We start from the raw sequence: 17,833 nt of genomic DNA, 5'->3' as shown, positions 1-17,833 counted from the left end.
CGTAAATTCCAATTAAGTGTATTCTGAAACATTTTTGAGAATTTCCGGAGGGATGATGAAATCAATCAAACCACATCACACTCTTAACACCAAAAATCCGGGAGATCAGAGGACTCAAGTGTGAGTACCCTTCAGCCTCCTGGGAGCCATACTGACTCCCAGGGCCAGAGGTCACTGGTAGGGCCCCCACAGGGACTAACCTGAAAAAGGAATTAGAAATATGCCCATCAAATGTGTGGAGGACATGTAACTGAACAACCATAATAGATGTGTGGGAAATAGGATGGAGAGCCTTCATGGAGAGCAAGATCATATATTTAGAAACAAAACGTACATGGATATGAGAAGCCAGATTGTAAATGCTGAAAAAATCCCAGGGATACAGATGAGCATGTGTTGCACTAAACATGCAGGGCAGGAGGGCTGCTGTCAACCAACTGAGCTGGAAGGCTGACCATGAGATCATACGTTTATATACTGGTTATTAGAAAGCTCCACACTTAGGATTCCTAAGCTCAGTTCCACATATTTTATAGAGAAGCAATCTTGGTTCCATAATTAAACCTTAAAAGTAACAATTGCCATAAAGTTGAAAACCCCAAAACTCAACAAAACATTATAATGTATATCAAGTATTCATAAATGTTTATTTCAATGAATGACAAATAATTTCATCCAACAGTCTTTAAATTGCTTCAAACGGTCAATATTTAACTTCGAATTTCATATGATTTTATTCCTTCTGTGTAAAAGTTGCTAAAAGCTTGATACGTCTACTTCTTATCAAAAAAGTTTATGCCCAGAGTGAATAAACTGGTGGCTTGATAAAACCATTTTAGTTCAAGAATGAAAAGGTAAATGTTTGCCAGACATTTCACCCAGTTGTGTAAGTAATCTAAAATGAAACAAATAAAAATATAAATTAAATCTTTATATCACTCTCTAAAGTCTTTAGGCTTTATTTGGGTTTTAGTTTTATGTGAAGCTTACTGTCCCTGAAAATTTCTAATTACGTAACACCAGTCTCAATATTCCAAAGTGTTTGTACTTTAAAGCGGGATGACAGGATGCCGAGAGCCCGACACAGACTTTCTACACGAAGCCGTGTCCCATAGCAGTGTCCCGCGGTCCTGATCTACGCTCACACGGAGATGGGCCGTCACGGGAGGGCTCTTTTGGGACAGTTGGTGTTTCCAATGCTCTCGTTTTTGTTCGAAACATAGACTTCATTTTAATCAGGAAGAGAGATCTGCCATGTCTTCCATTTCACACCCATCTGTCCACTTTCGCAGGTCTTTTGCATCCGTTGCCGTCCATAATTTTGTAAAACACTTCAGCCTTTTCCTGGAGAGAAAATAAAGTGCTGCTCACTTTAGAAACGGAATGTTTGGGGAACAATACATCTCACTGAAAGCGAGGAGGAGTCTGTGACACCAGAATCCCAGCAGGGCTCTGCGGGGAGGAGGTGGTGTCGGCGGAAGTTCTCAGCGCTGCTGCCCTAATCGAGGCCGAGGTTATTGATCAGCAGCACGATGGCCTCCAGGGAGGGACAGCCGGCCTCCTCCCTTTCCTACTAGTAACTCAGCCAAAGGCCGCCGATGCTCACAGGATAAAAAGCAAAATTGATTTACTAAAATAAAGCTAGCTGTGAAAGGGGGAGATGCCAACATAACACAGACCTGCTTTTTTCGGCAGAAAGCAACCCAGTTATGTGTTTAGGTCTGAAGCCAGAGTATCTGAGTTCTAATCACTGCTCCACCACTACCTACCTGTGTGACCCTGGTTTCTTGGTGAGATTCCTACTCTCAGTTGGCCCCGTTTCCCCATCTATAACAAGGGGATTGCCACAACAGTACCTCTCTCACAAGGTTGTCATGGGATTAAATATATAAAGCAGCAAGATAAATAACTGGGCCTCTGCAAACGACTGTCCAGACTTGTTTCTGTGCACAGTAGGCACTCAATAAATATTAGCAATTATAACAAATCCGCACCAATGCCTACGATCTGGCCAATAGAATTGATAAAGATAAGCACTTTTAGTGAAAAGGTAAAATAATACAGTGTCGTGGTAAATCATCAGATTCCATCCCAACACAACCTCTTCCTACAAGTCTCTGTCTTGTCAAGATAACATTCTAGAGTTCAAAATGTCACACAGTAGTTGGAGGTGGTGATGCTGGAGGCAGCTGATCAATGATTTTCTCTCACTATTGATGTTTCTATCTTTCTTCCTTCCTCTCTCTGAAATAAATAAAAAGGTTTTTTTTAATATTTATACATTATCTGTGAATTTTACCGTTCTGATAGGCTATATAGTAGCAACAAGTGTAAAATATATTTTGACAACAAGCAATATATCTTTTGTAGGGACGTTTTATTCTACAAATAAAAAAATCATAATAAGACAACGAAAGACTAAAGTTGTCTTTGCACTTTGCAAAAAACTAGAGCTAAGTTTATTTTTAAACTCTCAGAGGTGATTATTTTTCTCTCGGAAAATTTTTATATGAATCTATTTTGTAACAAATTAGAAATAGGCTGTCACTAATTACACCATTTTCTTCTAATTGGGCACTGTACAAATGACTCAGAAGAGAATGTCGACAGACAAAGCTACATGCCCGTCACCCACCACTGACCATGCGGGTGCAGAGTGCAAGGCAGACCCACAAGACAGAGAAAGAGGAGGAAGAGAGGTTGATTGCACAACTGTACTTCAGTATATAAGTTTGCAATTGATTCTTTAACTAATGCATCAATATTTAAATTTGGTGATGATTTCTAGAACAAAAAACATATTATTATAGTACGGTAGCCAGGCAAGATTTTTCTATTTAACCCACAATTTTTCCATTCAGGTTGCTGTGGGCAGGCCTCCAGGCCAGAGACATCAGTTTCTCTCCATTTCACAGCCCACAGCAGGCTTCCCTCAGAGCAGGCAAGCAAGAGTGCCCAGGACAGAGGCCACTGCCTTCTGTAATCCAATCTCAGAAGTGATAGGACATCATGTTTGCCATATTCTGTTCTATTTTGCCATATTCTGTTCAAGTCACTGGGTCTAGCCTATACTCGAGGAGAAGAGATGGGACTCTAGGACCCAGGGATCTTTGGTGGTCACCACAGAGGCTGCCTACCAACCTGCATAGCAACCTACCTCCCAGGCAGACCAGGAGTGGGCAATAGGCAGATGAGGAGCTTATGTTGTTTGATAATATAATCTGATATTTGGAAAACAAAAGACTATACTTTTTTATTTATTTATATGATATTTTCCTGGGAATGCTTTCCTTCCAAAGTATATCGTGAGTGGATTTGTATTAAGATGAGTTTATATATTGACTACATACAAGCTGGATTTCAAGGGCAAAGGGTAGAATGCATTCACATAAGTATTCCAGGGGACAGAGAAAAGTCAAGTATAGAATGAAAAGTCTGTCAAAAACAAATCCACAAATCCAGCATGTAGATACTGACTATACTTACCTAGTTACATAATACTGTTATTTTCACTCATGCCCTCACAGAATCTTTAATATCCGAATGCAATATATGAAAAAAAGAGGTAGCCCAAAGATTCTATATATTGGGGTTTTTTAGTAATATTTTTTTGTACAAATGAATATTTTAGGCAACTAATGTGTTGTCACATGTTATGGAGCTAAGTGATTCTTTAAAGAAAATGACAGGAAAACCAATTTAGCAACTTAATAGATGAAGCTCTGACTAGAGAAGCAGATTCACACAAACTTTGGGAGAACTGCTTTCATTTTACTGTAATTAAATATTTCAGAATATTTGAAGAGGTGCTTAAAGGTAGATCTGAGGTTCATTTACAAAACAGTCCTCTTCCTTGGACAAAATGGAAGGTTTCATGATAAATTAAAAAATGCAACACAACGATTCTGACCTTTTCATATTTACTAATCCTTCCAGCTCTTTCGACTTGCTAGCTGCTTTCTTTAAAATTTCTCCAGGGACATCTGCTAGTTTAGCCACATTTAGTCCATAACTCCTTGCTGCAATTCCTCTGGTTATTTGATAAAGAAAGGTGACAAACTCAGGGGCTTCTTCGCCTACAAAATAAAATAAAAAAGAAGATGAAGAAAACCATGCCTGAAAGTTGAAAGAAATTAGATTAAAGCAGACATATAAATTCTTAAACTTTATTAAAATTTATGATCTGAAAAAGAAACCCACTGTTCCTTATCATCTGTTAGCTCCTTTGATTAAGTCTACATATCCAGGAAAAAAAAAAAATGCTGATTTGAAAATGCTTTTGCATTTAGGATTTTTTAGCTTAAAATGGTTTTTAAAAATGATTCATTGCGCCGAAACAGGTTTGGCTCAATGGTGGAGCGAAACTGAAAAGTCCCAGGTTCGATTCCGGTCAAGGGCATGTACATTGGCTGTGGGCATATCCCTGGTAAGGGGTGTGCAGAAGGCAGCTGGTTGATGTTTCTCTCTCATCGACATTTCTAGCTCTCTATCTCTCTCCTTTCCTCTCTGCAAAAAATCTATAAAATATATATTAAAAATGATTCATTGCAAATTAAGAAATAATTAGTCTTATGCTGCTCACTGAAAGATTTGATGTGAACATCTATATAAAAAAGAGAATGATCTGATACATGCTACACTGTAATTTCACCTTTAAAAACAAATTATTTTAAAAGTGTTACTGCAAAGAAATAATGTGTTCAGTCTTATATGTATGCACTCTATAAAGTAATATACATAAGCTGTTTTTAAAAGTGACAGCAATAAGACAACAACAAAACAGAGAGGGAAATATTACGTTACACAGTTTAAATAAAATTGAGAAATTAGAGTTTATTAATTACTAGTGGCCTGGTGCATGAAAATTCATGCATGGGGGGGGGGCCTCAGTCCGGCCTGCCCCCTCTCATGGTCCAGGAACCCTCAGGGCCAGGAGGCAACCTGGCTATCAGGGGAAGGTGATGCCCCATCACACCTCTGCTGCTGCCACTGCCAGCAGTGCAAGCCTCGGCCAGCCTTGGTTACCTGAGCCTCGGGCAGCCCTGAGTGGCTGGGCAGCCGCCATCCAAGGCTTGCCTGCACCTCAGGTCTGCCTTGGGCAGCTGGGCAGCCACCTTCTGAGGCTTGCCTGCACCTCGGGCTGGCCCTGGGCAGCTGGGGGCCTGAGGGGACTTGGAGGACTCTAGAGGCAGGAGCGCGGAGTGTCCAGGCCTGCCTGGGGGTGGGCCCAGCCTTGCCACACACCTGCCACCCCAGTGGGACTGAGGGGACTGGGCACGGCCATCTTTGAGGATGTGGCAGTCAATTAGCATAGTCCCTCCTTATTGGCTGTGGGCACTGCCATCTTTGAGGGCGGGGCAGTCAATTAGCATAGTCCCTCTTTATTAGATAGGATCATAGTAACCAAAAGTAGTCTATATAGAAATGGATGCTGTTCAGTACCATACATATCCCTCTGTGGAATGACAGGTTTATTGCCCTAACCTAGGGGTGTCGAACTCAATCAGAGAAGGGGCCAAAATCTAAAATCCAGCCTAAATTGTGGGCCGAATGGTTTACTGAACAGTCATAAACTGACAATGTCATAAACTGACAGCGGAGTGCAGTGATGACAGCGCGGTGCGGGCCACATTGCAAGGCCTGGCGGGCTGGATTTGGCCCGCGGGCCTTGTGTTTGACACATGTGCTAACCGTTAGAAAGTTGTTGGCTCGAGACCCTTTGCTCTATGCTCTTTAGGAACTGCCTCAGCTGAAGAGGGCGGCTTCACCCAAGGTCACGATCCACCGTCTTCAGCAGCCTGCACCCAGTGACAGACTGCATTGCAGGTTGGCAGGCAGCCTCTAAGATGACCTGCCTCCTAGTGTTCACACCCTGTGTCATCCCCTCTCCTTGGGTGTAGGCTGGACCCAGTGACTTGCTTCCTTTGAACAGTTTATGGCAAAACGATGTCACGTTACTTCTGAGATTAGATTACAAAAGGCAGTGGCCTCTGTCTTGGGTGGTCTTGCTTGCCTGCTCTGAGGGAAGCCCATTGACCTGTTGTGGGCTGCGGAGGGGAGAGGCCTACATGGAAAGAAACTGATGTCTCCGGCCAACAGCCAGGAGGGCCTGGAGGCCTGCCACCAGCCACGTGAGTGAGCTTGGACGTAGATATTCTGAGGCCTGCCAACAGCCATGGCAGTGGGCTGCGAAGTGGATTTCACTAGTTGAGCCTTGAAGTGGCTGCAGCCCCAGCCAGTACCCTGCTAGTAGCATTAGGAGAGATTGCAAAGTGAAGAGGTCAGCTCAGCTATCCATGGATTCCTACCACAGAAAGTAGGAGATAATATGTGTTTGCTTTTTTTTTTTTTTAAAGTAGGTTTACAGTTGCGAGTATATGAAAGTTTATTCTTATTTATTGATTAGTGTATTATTTTCCTTATGAACAACTGTAAACCTACTTTAAAAAAAAATTTTTGTTGTTGATTTCAGAGAGGAAGGGAGAGGGAGAGATGAAAACATCAACGATGAGAGAGAAACATCCATCAGCTGCCTCCTACACACCCCACACTGGGGATTGAGCTCACAACCTGGGCATATGCCCTGAATGGGAATTGAACCCTGACTCAAACTGGGTTAGTCCTAACTGTCCTGGTTCATAGGTCGATGCTCAACCACTAAGCCACACCAGCTGGGCTGTGTTTGCAATTTTAAGCTGCTCTGTTTGGGAGTAATTTGCTATGCTACAATAGATAATAACAGGTTTACAGCCTGACTCCCTCCCCAGAAGCTGAGGTTACTGTGAAGGGCCATCCCAGCCTCTTTGTGGGGCTGGCAGAAGCCTCCTGGCCACCTCACAGCTCCATCCTGCCCAGCCCAGCACTGCTCGGGGAACCCAGTCCATCACATGAATTAAAAGCTTTTAAAGAATCAGGATGTAATGAACTACAATAATACAAACACAATGCTGCATATAGTTTGATCTGTGATAAATCTGAAGCATTGTGTAGCTTTTATTATCAAGTTCAATATAACTGTACTGTGTTGCAAAAAATGTCCAACATGAACAAGATAAACATTGATTTCTGATACTCTAGTATACTTATAAGTTTATCATCAGACTTTTCTCATACATTATTTCATTGCATAAATGTGTATGCATTATTCTTTTACCAGCTAAAAACTAAAACATCAAAAAACTGAACACAACGGAGAAACTGGATAATGGAATTTTCCTTAACTTCCTCTAAGAATTCAGCAACAGGGAAATAATAGTACCTTTCTGAGGGTGGATGCTGGCAGTGGGAGGTGAAAGAATGCTGATACCCTTTGGGAAAACAGAGACTAAAATTTACATTACAAAGCACCAAGAATACCTTTTGCCTCCAAATAAAATTTAAGGAGCTTGAAGAACAGGTGAGGAGGTGGATGGTAACAGATAAGGAAAAGAAGCCCAGAGAGGCCAGTGCCTGGCATGGAGTGAGGGATGGAAGCAGGGGACTGCTGCCTGGTAGCTTGAGCCTTTAAGCATCATCTAATTTTTAAAGTTATGTTATGAATAAGCTTTCAAATCAGTAAAATAAAATGCCAAAGCACAAGATGTAAGGCTCTGGATTAGGAGTTCAAATCGAATGCTCACCCCTGACCGTTCTCTATTGGTGAACCCTATTTTGTTTATCCCACTGGGTTTTAGCTTCTAAGCTCCTCCTGTCACTTTGGATGCAGATTAATAGAAACGAAACTGCTTCCATGAGAGAATTTATCATGTGTTTTTCAAGACCGCATGGTGGTGAAAGGCAAGAATTGCCCAATATTACTTTATCTTAGGTCCAGGGTTTTGTTTTATTTGGGTTAGTGGCCTGATTTCTTTTTCAGATCCATCCTTATTGGTCTTCCAAAATAAAATTGGGACTCTGGAGTGTCTTGAAAAATGGATTTTCCATTGTTGCACATCAACTATGTAAAGCATCGCAGGCCCACAGGCTGGAAGCTGTAAAAAATTACTACTACAGGGGAAAAATAATGCTAAAATCTATTACTATTTATATAGCACTTGAATTTGTTTCTATCAGCTAATGATGTTCTTTTTTTCCTAAAATGTCTCATTTCTGTGACACTAATAGTAAGTGGCAAGGCTAGGGGAAATGCTGCAATCCCACATGGAATCTAGCAGGAGTGGGAGAGAAGAGAACCTGCCAGCAGAGGACTGGATTCTAGGCTCAGGTCACCCCCTACCCAGATGGCCAACACAGGCAAGCCACCTCACCTGTCTGAGATTCGGTTTCCTTGTCAAATAAAATATGTCCTATCCTGCCCAGCCGGCAGTAGCTCAGTGGTTGAGCGTCGACCCAAGAACCAAGAGGTCACCTGTTCGATTCCCAGTTAGGACAAATGTCCAGGTTTTGGGCTCGATCCCCAGTGGAGGGCATGCAAGAGGCAGACAACCAATGATTCCCTCTCATTGATGTTTCTATCTCTCTCTCCTTCTCCCTTCCTCTCTGAAATCAATAAAAACATATTTTTTTTAAAGGCCAGTATAGAACATGGCTCTTAATAACATAAGTAAGTAATGTTAAATAATGATTTGGATAAAATATTGGGTATTTTAAAAGATGACAAATTATACTCTGCACTTGACTGTTAAGGGCATCTTTCCTGAGATGAAGCTAAGAGAAAAACCTACATGTCCCCCAACCCCACCTTCTTCCTGTGAAAAAATGAGGTGAGGAACACCAAGAAAAGTCTCAGAGATGGCAAGGATAAATGTGAATTCTATTTGACCCAAAGCTTAGAGAAAATTAATTTGGATAAATGGCATTTACAATCAATACTCACAGCTTTTATTATTACTAAGCAGTAAGTTCATGTTTCTATAAACTTTAAGTTATCAAACATGGAAACCAACAACCTTGTAGTTGTACCTGTTAAGAAACATGTCATACCTGTATCTTGTTTGCTCTCATCCTCGCTGACCAGGAATCCCATGTGATAATTCCCCACCTGTTGTGAGTAACTTTTCTCTAACTCACAGACTGGCGGATAATGGGTGACAAACAGGGTTAAGGATTCCACCTAAAGTGATAAGACATATATAATAAATGTTATTTTCTTTTTAAATTTTATGTAATTTAAACTTTTCTCCAATTTTCTGTTTTGAAATTTTTTAATCTTCATTAAAGTTACAAAGAAAATAAGTAAAATGACATCAGTATACTCTTTATCTAGACAACCATTAATATTTTGTCCATTTTCTCCTTCCTTCTTCCTTCCCCACTCTACACACACACATACACACACATACATACACACACACACACACACACACACACACACTTTCCTGAATGATCTGAAAATTTCGGATGGTATAACACTTCACCCCTAAATACTTAAGATTCTTATCTTCTAAGAACAAAAATATTCTTTTACATAATAAGAATAAAATGTATTACACTCAAGAAATTTAACACTGATATATTACTATTACAGCTAACAGATAGCCTATATATTTCCCTAAACGGTTCCATTTGTAAATGTTCTTTTTTTAATCAAGGATCATGCAGTGCACTTAGTCATGTCTTTCAAATTTCCATTAATTTAGAAGAGTTCCTCAGCCTTTTCTTTTTGTCTTTTATGACATTAACATTTTTGAAGTATCTAAGAGAGCTGTTCTGCATAATGTCCCTCAATTTAGATTTGGCTGATTGTATCCTCATGATTACATTCAGATTAAACCTTATTGCTAAGAACATCACATATCTCTGTAGGTGATACATCCTTTTCAGTGCATCAGGTGGCTCACATCAACTTGGGGGTGCTAAATTTGCCTATTTGGTTTAATTGGATGTCCAGAAGGTTCCTTCATTGTACTGATACCTTCATCTCCTTTATAATAAATAAATATTTTGTAAGGTGATACTTTGAGTCTCCAACCATCTTTCAAAGGTTTTACCCCTATGGTCAGTGCCAGAATCAGTTATTATCATGTTGGTTACTAAATCTTGTGTTGTGTTGTTTTTTTTTAAAAAAAAAAAAATATCTACATAATTATTAGTTGGCATTCTATAAATAGTGCTTTACCTTACCCTCACCCTACCTTCACCATTTTAACATTTGTTTTCTATTTTTTGGTATCAGTACAGAGTCCATGGATTCTTTAATAAGCATTATTTAAAAGCACACATTATTATGTCTTATAGAAATCCCTGTCTTGAGGGAAGTTAACACCAAATCATGGTCTAAAAATTAGTAGAAGAGGGTCATTAAATTGGAGACCTCCAGGTTTGATTCATCTGTCACTCATCCTATTAAAGTCAGAACATGGGTCTTCTCCCTTATAACAATTGCAAATAAAGCTATGAAGGCAGGATTTCTGTGACAAAGAGGCTCTTAAAATCTCCATGGTGCCTTTCCTGAGCTGACAGGCCTTTCTGGCCAGAAGTCCTAAGGGTTTGTGCAACAGTACTGCTCCCCTCAGGGCTGCAGCAACTCACAGCAGCAAAGCACAGCCTCCCCATCGCTCCTCCCTCATCACCCTTTCCCATCTTAGCAATCAAAAGACACCACGAAAATAAGTAATTTCATCCACAAAAAGGTTGGAGACTCTTGTCTCAGAAGAATCCTCTTCAATGACTTACCTCTGAAGTAAATTTTATCTGAAAATAGCACTCTCTTCGTTAACAGTTACTAGTAAATATCCAAAAACTGCTAGAGAAGTGACAAATTCAATTCTGTCATAATCTATTCCTAAATGAGTCTTTGAAATATCAATAAATTGCTTTTGATGGCTCCTGCTTTTTCGTGGTCTTCCCACTTCCTACACTGAACCAGGGCTGGCCTCCGTGGCCCGCAGAAGGTGGCGGCAGTGGCGGTGGCATCTGCCACTAAGTCATAGGAAGCATTGTGGCTTCGGCCTTGGTCTCTTGGACCGATTCCGCAGGGGAAGGCAGCCTTGTGGGAAGGCCATAGGGAGAGCAGCTGAGGGTCCTGGCCAAGCACCAGCACCAGGTTGCTGGCCATGTCTCTGTGCCACACTGGAAGAAGACCCTCCAGCCCCAGGCAAGCCTTCGATGACTCCAGCCCTGACTGACTACCTGAATAGTGCCAGAGGAAGGGGGGCTGGGTCTGAGTGGAAATGGGAGACAGCTATAATAATGCCAACAATAAAAAGAAAAGAAAATATTTTTAAAATACTAGTATGCTTCTACTGCCTACTTAAGAAAGAGGGGAAGAAATGGAAATAGAAGTCACAGAGACAAAAGAGTAAAACAAGCAGAGAACAAAACAGAAAAAGATACACTCAAGGCTCAGGGGCAGGTGACAGAAGGGGAGGGAGAGAAAGGGAGAGACCAAAATGAACCAGGACAGGAAGTAAATAAACGGTGAGAGTTTGATGAAGATGTTGTAAGTTTGACACTATCGAAATTTCACACTGAGATGCTTAGAAATGCGATCTGAAAACGGATCTGCCGCATAGGAGGGAGGTTGCTGAAACACAGAAGGACACAGAGATGAAAACAAAGATCTTTCATGGAGATCTTTTAGGCTATTATTGCAAAAAGTAAGTCACAGTGTAAAAATGGCACTATCTTCTTTTTGTTCTTTCTCAAGTATCGGGTTGCGGGTGGGTGGTTCCTGCTTTTGGTATAGAACTTGCCATGAATAAGATACAGTTCTTGGGGTGGTGGGGGTGGAATATTGTCAGGGAGGCACATCAAACACTGTCACAAACACTATTTAGGGCCAGTCTATCTGAGCTCAATGTATAGCTTTCGAATAATCAATTGCTGTAACAATTAAAGATGGTTTTGAATATTTAGAAACTGAAGACAGAAAAACAATTTGTACAGCATATACCATTTATGTACAAAAAAACAAACATGTAAGGTACTTACATCTCTAATAAAATGCTCCAGTGTCGCGTAAGCAATGGCAATGCCGTCGTGGGTGCTTGTCCCTCTTCCTAATTCATCCAGGATAACCAAGGACTGTGACGTGGCTTTTCTTATTATTTCTGCTGTGTCAGTTAGTTCTTCCATAAATGTACTCTGTCCTTTATATATATTATCTGCAGCTCCCATCCTACAAATAAGATGATGACAGATTCCCCCCTGAACTTTATTATAGTTAATGAGGCATTATTTTCTCAACAACAAATATATAAGATCCTTAGGGGTCCATACACTTTGAGCCAATAAAAGCTGAAATTAAACAGAAGAAATCACATCGGATACAGAGGGCCCCACCCTCACACCGCCCCTGGTAGGAACATTCTGGATGGAAGAGTTAGGGCTGGGCAGAGCTCCTGCAGAGAAGGGAAACTTCTGACCCTGCCTTTTCCTGACCCTTCACTGCAAACCACAGTTTTGGTACTCACGGGGGAAACCGTGCTTTTCTCTACGCCGCTGTGTTTAAATCCACAAACACTAGGATACTAAACAAGTAATGGCTTCTTCCTGTGTTGCCTTAACTGATATTTCAAATTAAAGCACCATGTTGAAGTAACTTAAGATAAAACTTTTTTACTCTAACTAGACTTATGGAGGGTTAGTAACCTCAGACGCCTAATATAGGTCTGACTTCCTGAAAGAGTTCTCAGAGATGTCAAGAAATGGGCCCAAAAGATGTGAAGGTTTCTTTCCTGGGAGACTGCCTGGCGCCTTGGGTATCCTGCCATACAATGCATTTCCCACAGGATGATCTAGTCCACAGCTCCTCTCTGACCTTTAACCATGAACCCCTACACCTTCTCCCGGGGCACCTTGTGATGACAGAACAGCTTGGTCTATAGAGCACATTTGGAAAAACACTGATTTTAGTACAAAAAAGAATCTGGAAAAGAAAGGAATAATTAGGTAGCTCTCACTCAAGGTCATGCAGTTGGTAGCAAAACTTAGAATTCAGATTTTCAACAGGCTAGCCAGCTTTGTGAATTCTGGTAACTATTTTCTCAGCAAAATACGTTCGTAGTTTTGTTATAAGTGTTCACGGGACCTACAGAAGCATAATGTACCTTTTATTTCTGGAGAAACCAAGCCCTCCCCATCCTGCGCCTGGAGCCCTGAACAGGGCAAAGGAGAGGAAGCGAATCTCCCCACAGATCAGGGAGCCTTAGGAACCAGTGACATTTAGAGCCTTCACTAAACTACAGCATCTATGACGGAGTTGATACGGTCTAACTAGCATTGCTGTCAACTTTATCCATTTTAAAACCATAACTTCTCAGCATAATTTATGGGATGTTGCTAGCTTATGAACATTCTGGCTCTTTCAAAGTTCAAATACTGTTATTTACTCCTCAATTTTCAATGTGTACTAATATTTCCCTACCACCAAGTGAGATTAAACTTTCCCACCTCTCCAGCCACTCTGAACTCTCCCATTTACCAGTAACCCTGACTGGTGTCATCCCTGACAGGTTGTGAGCTGACAAAAAGAACAAATACCTGGCTGGTAATAAAATAGCTCTGGTAAAGCAAATGTTTTCTCAAGAATTAGAATAACAAGCAAATACTGAACAGGATTTTAATGCAACAGGTTAAGTGCTCTCTAGAAACCTTATAGTAATAGAGTGGTCTCACTGGCAATGTCAGGGATTGGAGAATGCTGTTGGGAAAGATATTCAAAGGTCAGATTTCAAATCAGAGAGAAAGGATGAATGACCAGTCCAAAAAGAAAAGAAAAAGATGCTAGCTAATTGGATATTTCAGAAAAAATAGGGGGGGGGGGAATGTGTGTCCCTACCCAAATAAAAATACTATATTTTTAAAAACATTAGTGGATTTAAACGTTTAATGCAAAAATAGAAACCATAAACACACCAGGCAGTATAGATGAAATTTAATTTCTAGACAGGTAGATGGTGACTTTATGTACTGATGCGCCTCATGGTATTACAGGTTTTGGGCCTTTAGGCCAGACCATATGTGACAGCAGGATCTTAGATGTTTAGTTCTTAAACAATGGTTCCAACTTTACTATTAGGCCAGTGGCTTTCAAGTATCTTTTTAGCTGTTAAATCCTTTGCTCAAATGACATTTTACAAAGGAATTCACTCTGCAGATGAGATCAAAGACATGCCGATTTGGTTAAAAACCTAGCACTATTAGGCCCTTTTCCCCATCTGTGGGACTCTTAAAACCCTGTAGAGATCAGTTTGAAAGCCACTGCATTTGGAGCCAACACATTTTCTATTACAATTCTATTTTTCCACCGCACCTGATGACAAAGTGGAGCGGCTGCCAGGAGATGCTGAAGAAATGCTGGCTCATTAGCCAGGCACCAACGCCACTGGGGAAATATGCGTTTGTAACTGGGGGAACTGTTCACGGGGAAAAATGTTTTCCTGTTAACTTCTCTTAGGAAATATATAGTGTGTTTATTTTCACAATACATTTTCACAATATAATGACTGTCTATGATTCTGATGGACACAGAATTTTATCACTAAGCACATTTTCCTTTTCATCTTTGTTACTAGGAAACAACTGTATAACATTTATATTACCAAATAGCAAACCTGACTTTATCTTACACTTTCCTCCTTATTTCTCTTATCCGGTGTCTCTGGAGACCATATTACTCTTACGGTATCTCACTCTTACTGTTTATATCTTACTGTATATATCCCAGTATGCTGCCTAAAATAAGTTTCTGGAGCAAGGTGGGGTATAAATTAATTTACAAAAAGTTTGTAATTTTTCATTAACTCAACAAGCATTTGTGATACATATCACAGAACAATGAGTCTGAAATTTTTCAAGTGTTAAAATATGTTAGAGATTTAGCCAAAACCGGTTTGGCTCAATGGATAGAGTGTCAGCCTGCGGACTGAGAGGTCCCATGTTCGATTCTGGTCAAGGGCATGTACCTTGGTTGCAGGAACATCCTCAGTGGGGGGTGTGCAAGAGGCAGCTGATCGATGTTTCTCTCTCATCGATGTTTCTAGCTTTCTATCCCTCTCTCTTCCTCTCTGTAAAAACTCAATAAAGTATTTTTTTTTAAAAAATATGTTAGAGATTTAAAAGAATTCCAGAACATATGTCATTATCATTCTGTCTGTATTTATATTAAAATGTAGTGAAAATGCATTCTTTATGTTTCATCTTAGAGTTAGTTTGCTCTGAGCCGACAGGTTACGTTATGTGATTAAGAAGAAAACACAACAACACTCTGATATTTTTAGGAGTGGCTGCTGACTAATCTTTCTAATCCCCCTATTCCTTTCTTGCCTATAACCCTTATATAGGTCAACAAAGCTTAATAAAGCATTAATAGAGGAAATAAATTATTGCTTTTTTGAATTAGTTTCTAAAATCAAGAACATTTTCATGAAAATTTCAAAAAGAGTTTGTTTTTATGAAATCTTGATATTTTGAGATAACATTCTAGACGCTGCTAAATTAGAACAAAATGGGGTGAGGCTTGCCCCTTCAAATCACAACCTCTGGGCCTATGCAAGAAAAATGCTAGCATGAGGTTTGACATACTTTAAGTGCTTTTAAAATAATCGTGATTTTTTTTTTTAATGGAAGTAAAATTTACCACTTTTAGGTGTATAATTCAGTGATATGAAGCACATTCACAATGTGGTATAGTCATCACCACTATCCACTAGCAGAACCTTTTCATCATTGCAAAACAGAAATTCTTTACCCATTAAAAAGATAATTCCACATTTTTTCCTCCCTTAGCTCCTGGTTGCTACAATTGTTGTGATTTTGTGGAATGTTTCTGCAGCTACTAAACCTGAATAATGATTTTTCAAAAAGAAAAAACCTACTTTCTGTCTCTATGAACTGGTGTACTTTAGGTTCCTCACGTAAGTGGAATTATACCCTATTTGTCCTTTCAGTGCTTTGTATAGCAGGATTTTTATATCAGCTTGTTTTGTCTTCTTTTTAAAATTGAAAATATTCTATTCATTTCACTTTGATCAAAAAACTTTGCAGAATTCTGTGGAGAGTAAGTATCAATATTTTTGGGGGGTTTAAAGTCCAAGAAGAGAAAAAGCTGCATAAAACTCCCCAATTATTAAAAGATATAATAATGTATGTTATTTAAAAGGCATAAAAATATAAAATAGATCTGTAACACATTTAATGAAACATTAACTCAAAAATGGAATGAAATCACAAATGACTTATCACTATATGTGTATACTTTTTAAGGCCATATACCTAAACAACAACGATTTTCAGGTGGTAAAATTACAGGTGACATTTTTTCCCTTTTTTACAGTTTCAAATTTTGCACAATGAACATGTATTACAATGAAATTAGAAAAACAAATGTTATTTTTTAAAATCACAGATACATTTAGAAACACTTTATAATCTTTTGTATGATTACATTAGACAAAGTAATTACCAGGTTAAATAAATAGCTTTCTTTCACCAATATCAAAAATACTTTATTAGCAGCAAAGAAATTATTATAATAGACAAGAAAAAGCTTCCTTTCTCTAGTATAATTGTTTCCAGTAAAAGATGCAATCAGATCACACTATACTATGTAAAGTCAATTTACAAAAGCTACAATACTGAATGGCAAATATATTAATAGTCAAGCAAAAACCACTGTAGCAACCTTTCAATTTCAGTTGAAATATTACTGAGAATCAAGGAAAATGCCAAACTTGTATTGGCTCACGAGAAACCATGTTCACTGGACCATCTACACAGCACATGCAGACCATTTATGAAAGACACAGGTGTTTCCCTATCAAAGGACACCCATACGGTACTGACAGGGCAAAAGATTCTTAGTCCCCTCTGTGGGAAAGGCCCGAGAATTTCAAAGAACAATAATTAACAGAGAAAATGCTGTTTACCGGCCTTACCTATATCTGTGAAAACCACAAATAATTAAGGTCATCAAAGGACGGATAAATCAGAGTAATCAATAAGATCAATAGAGGGGAACACAACACAACCCTAAAGATGCATCCTTATAACTGAACTCACATTATGACCTCAAGCAAATCACAATCTTTGGGATTCTGTGTTTCCTTCTGTCAAGTGTCAAGAATTGAAATTGAACAATGGCTTCTAAATCTGGATTTGTTTCCGATTTAGGTTTTGAATACAGAGTCCAAGGGTCCCCTTCATCGTACCAATCCCAACAGTACCTCCAGGGGATCTGCACTGAGGGGACCTCCTAGGATCTGCCCTTAACGACCAACCAAACCAAACACACAAATGGTTACAAGGCATCACGTTCACATAACCACTTCCCATCCAAGAGATGAAGTGAGATACTTCCTATTGGCTCTGACATGACGACAGGAGCTAAGTAAAACACAGAGACATTCATAAGATTAACATTTCTGAAGCCAATGAAATTAAGAACAGCCCACTCATTTAGTAAAAAATCATTCACTGTGTGGTTTTTAGTGCTGGTATTTACTGCCAAGTAGAAGAATGCACTGATTCAATATGTTTCTTCCTGTCCAGAAGGACATGTGTTCTTTAACAGAGTACAAATACTCTGCAGTAAGTGCTCAGTCAGTATTTGCTGAATTAAATTAAACTGGGCAAACAAACCAGTTATCCACACAAAGGCAATCATTTAAAATAATTTAAGCATTTGAATGCCTATTACCTTCCACTTTCCTCTCAAAATAAATACACTGGTGCCATTCTGAGTACACAGCATTTCTGAAGCGAGGTGCCATAAGAGAGAGTTTACATGAGCATCATGGCATGAAAATTATTAACCAGGGACCACTTAATATAAAAACCCTTTTCTAGCAACATTTAATTGACATAAATAGAAATAAATTATGCTGAGAGAAGCCAATTGTTTTTGCTTTTTTTTTTAACCAGAATTAATAATTAATTGTCTTTCTAAAACTTA

General features: G+C 39.5%; 1 protein-coding gene across 1 annotated transcript in view; it reads right to left on the bottom strand.

Annotated features, from left to right (window-relative positions):
• Positions 1-622: 622 nt before the first annotated feature.
• MSH3 (mutS homolog 3) overlaps positions 623-17,833 on the bottom strand; it is a 123,170-nt gene continuing 105,959 nt past the window's right edge. Inside the window, exons 21-24 of the mRNA XM_084881302.1 lie at positions 11,872-12,058; positions 8,923-9,052; positions 3,911-4,076; positions 623-1,344 (exon numbers count right to left, since the gene is read on the bottom strand). Of these exons, the coding sequence (XP_084737428.1) occupies positions 1,236-1,344; positions 3,911-4,076; positions 8,923-9,052; positions 11,872-12,058 (592 nt within the window). The 3' untranslated portion in view covers positions 623-1,235. The remainder of the gene's footprint in view (positions 1,345-3,910; positions 4,077-8,922; positions 9,053-11,871; positions 12,059-17,833) is intronic.

The sequence above is a fragment of the Pipistrellus hanaki genome (assembly GCF_964339955.1).
Source record: "Pipistrellus hanaki genome assembly, chromosome: 4".
Taxonomy (NCBI): Eukaryota; Metazoa; Chordata; class Mammalia; order Chiroptera; family Vespertilionidae; genus Pipistrellus; species Pipistrellus hanaki.
This window is presented reverse-complemented; position numbering and strand designations above follow the sequence as displayed.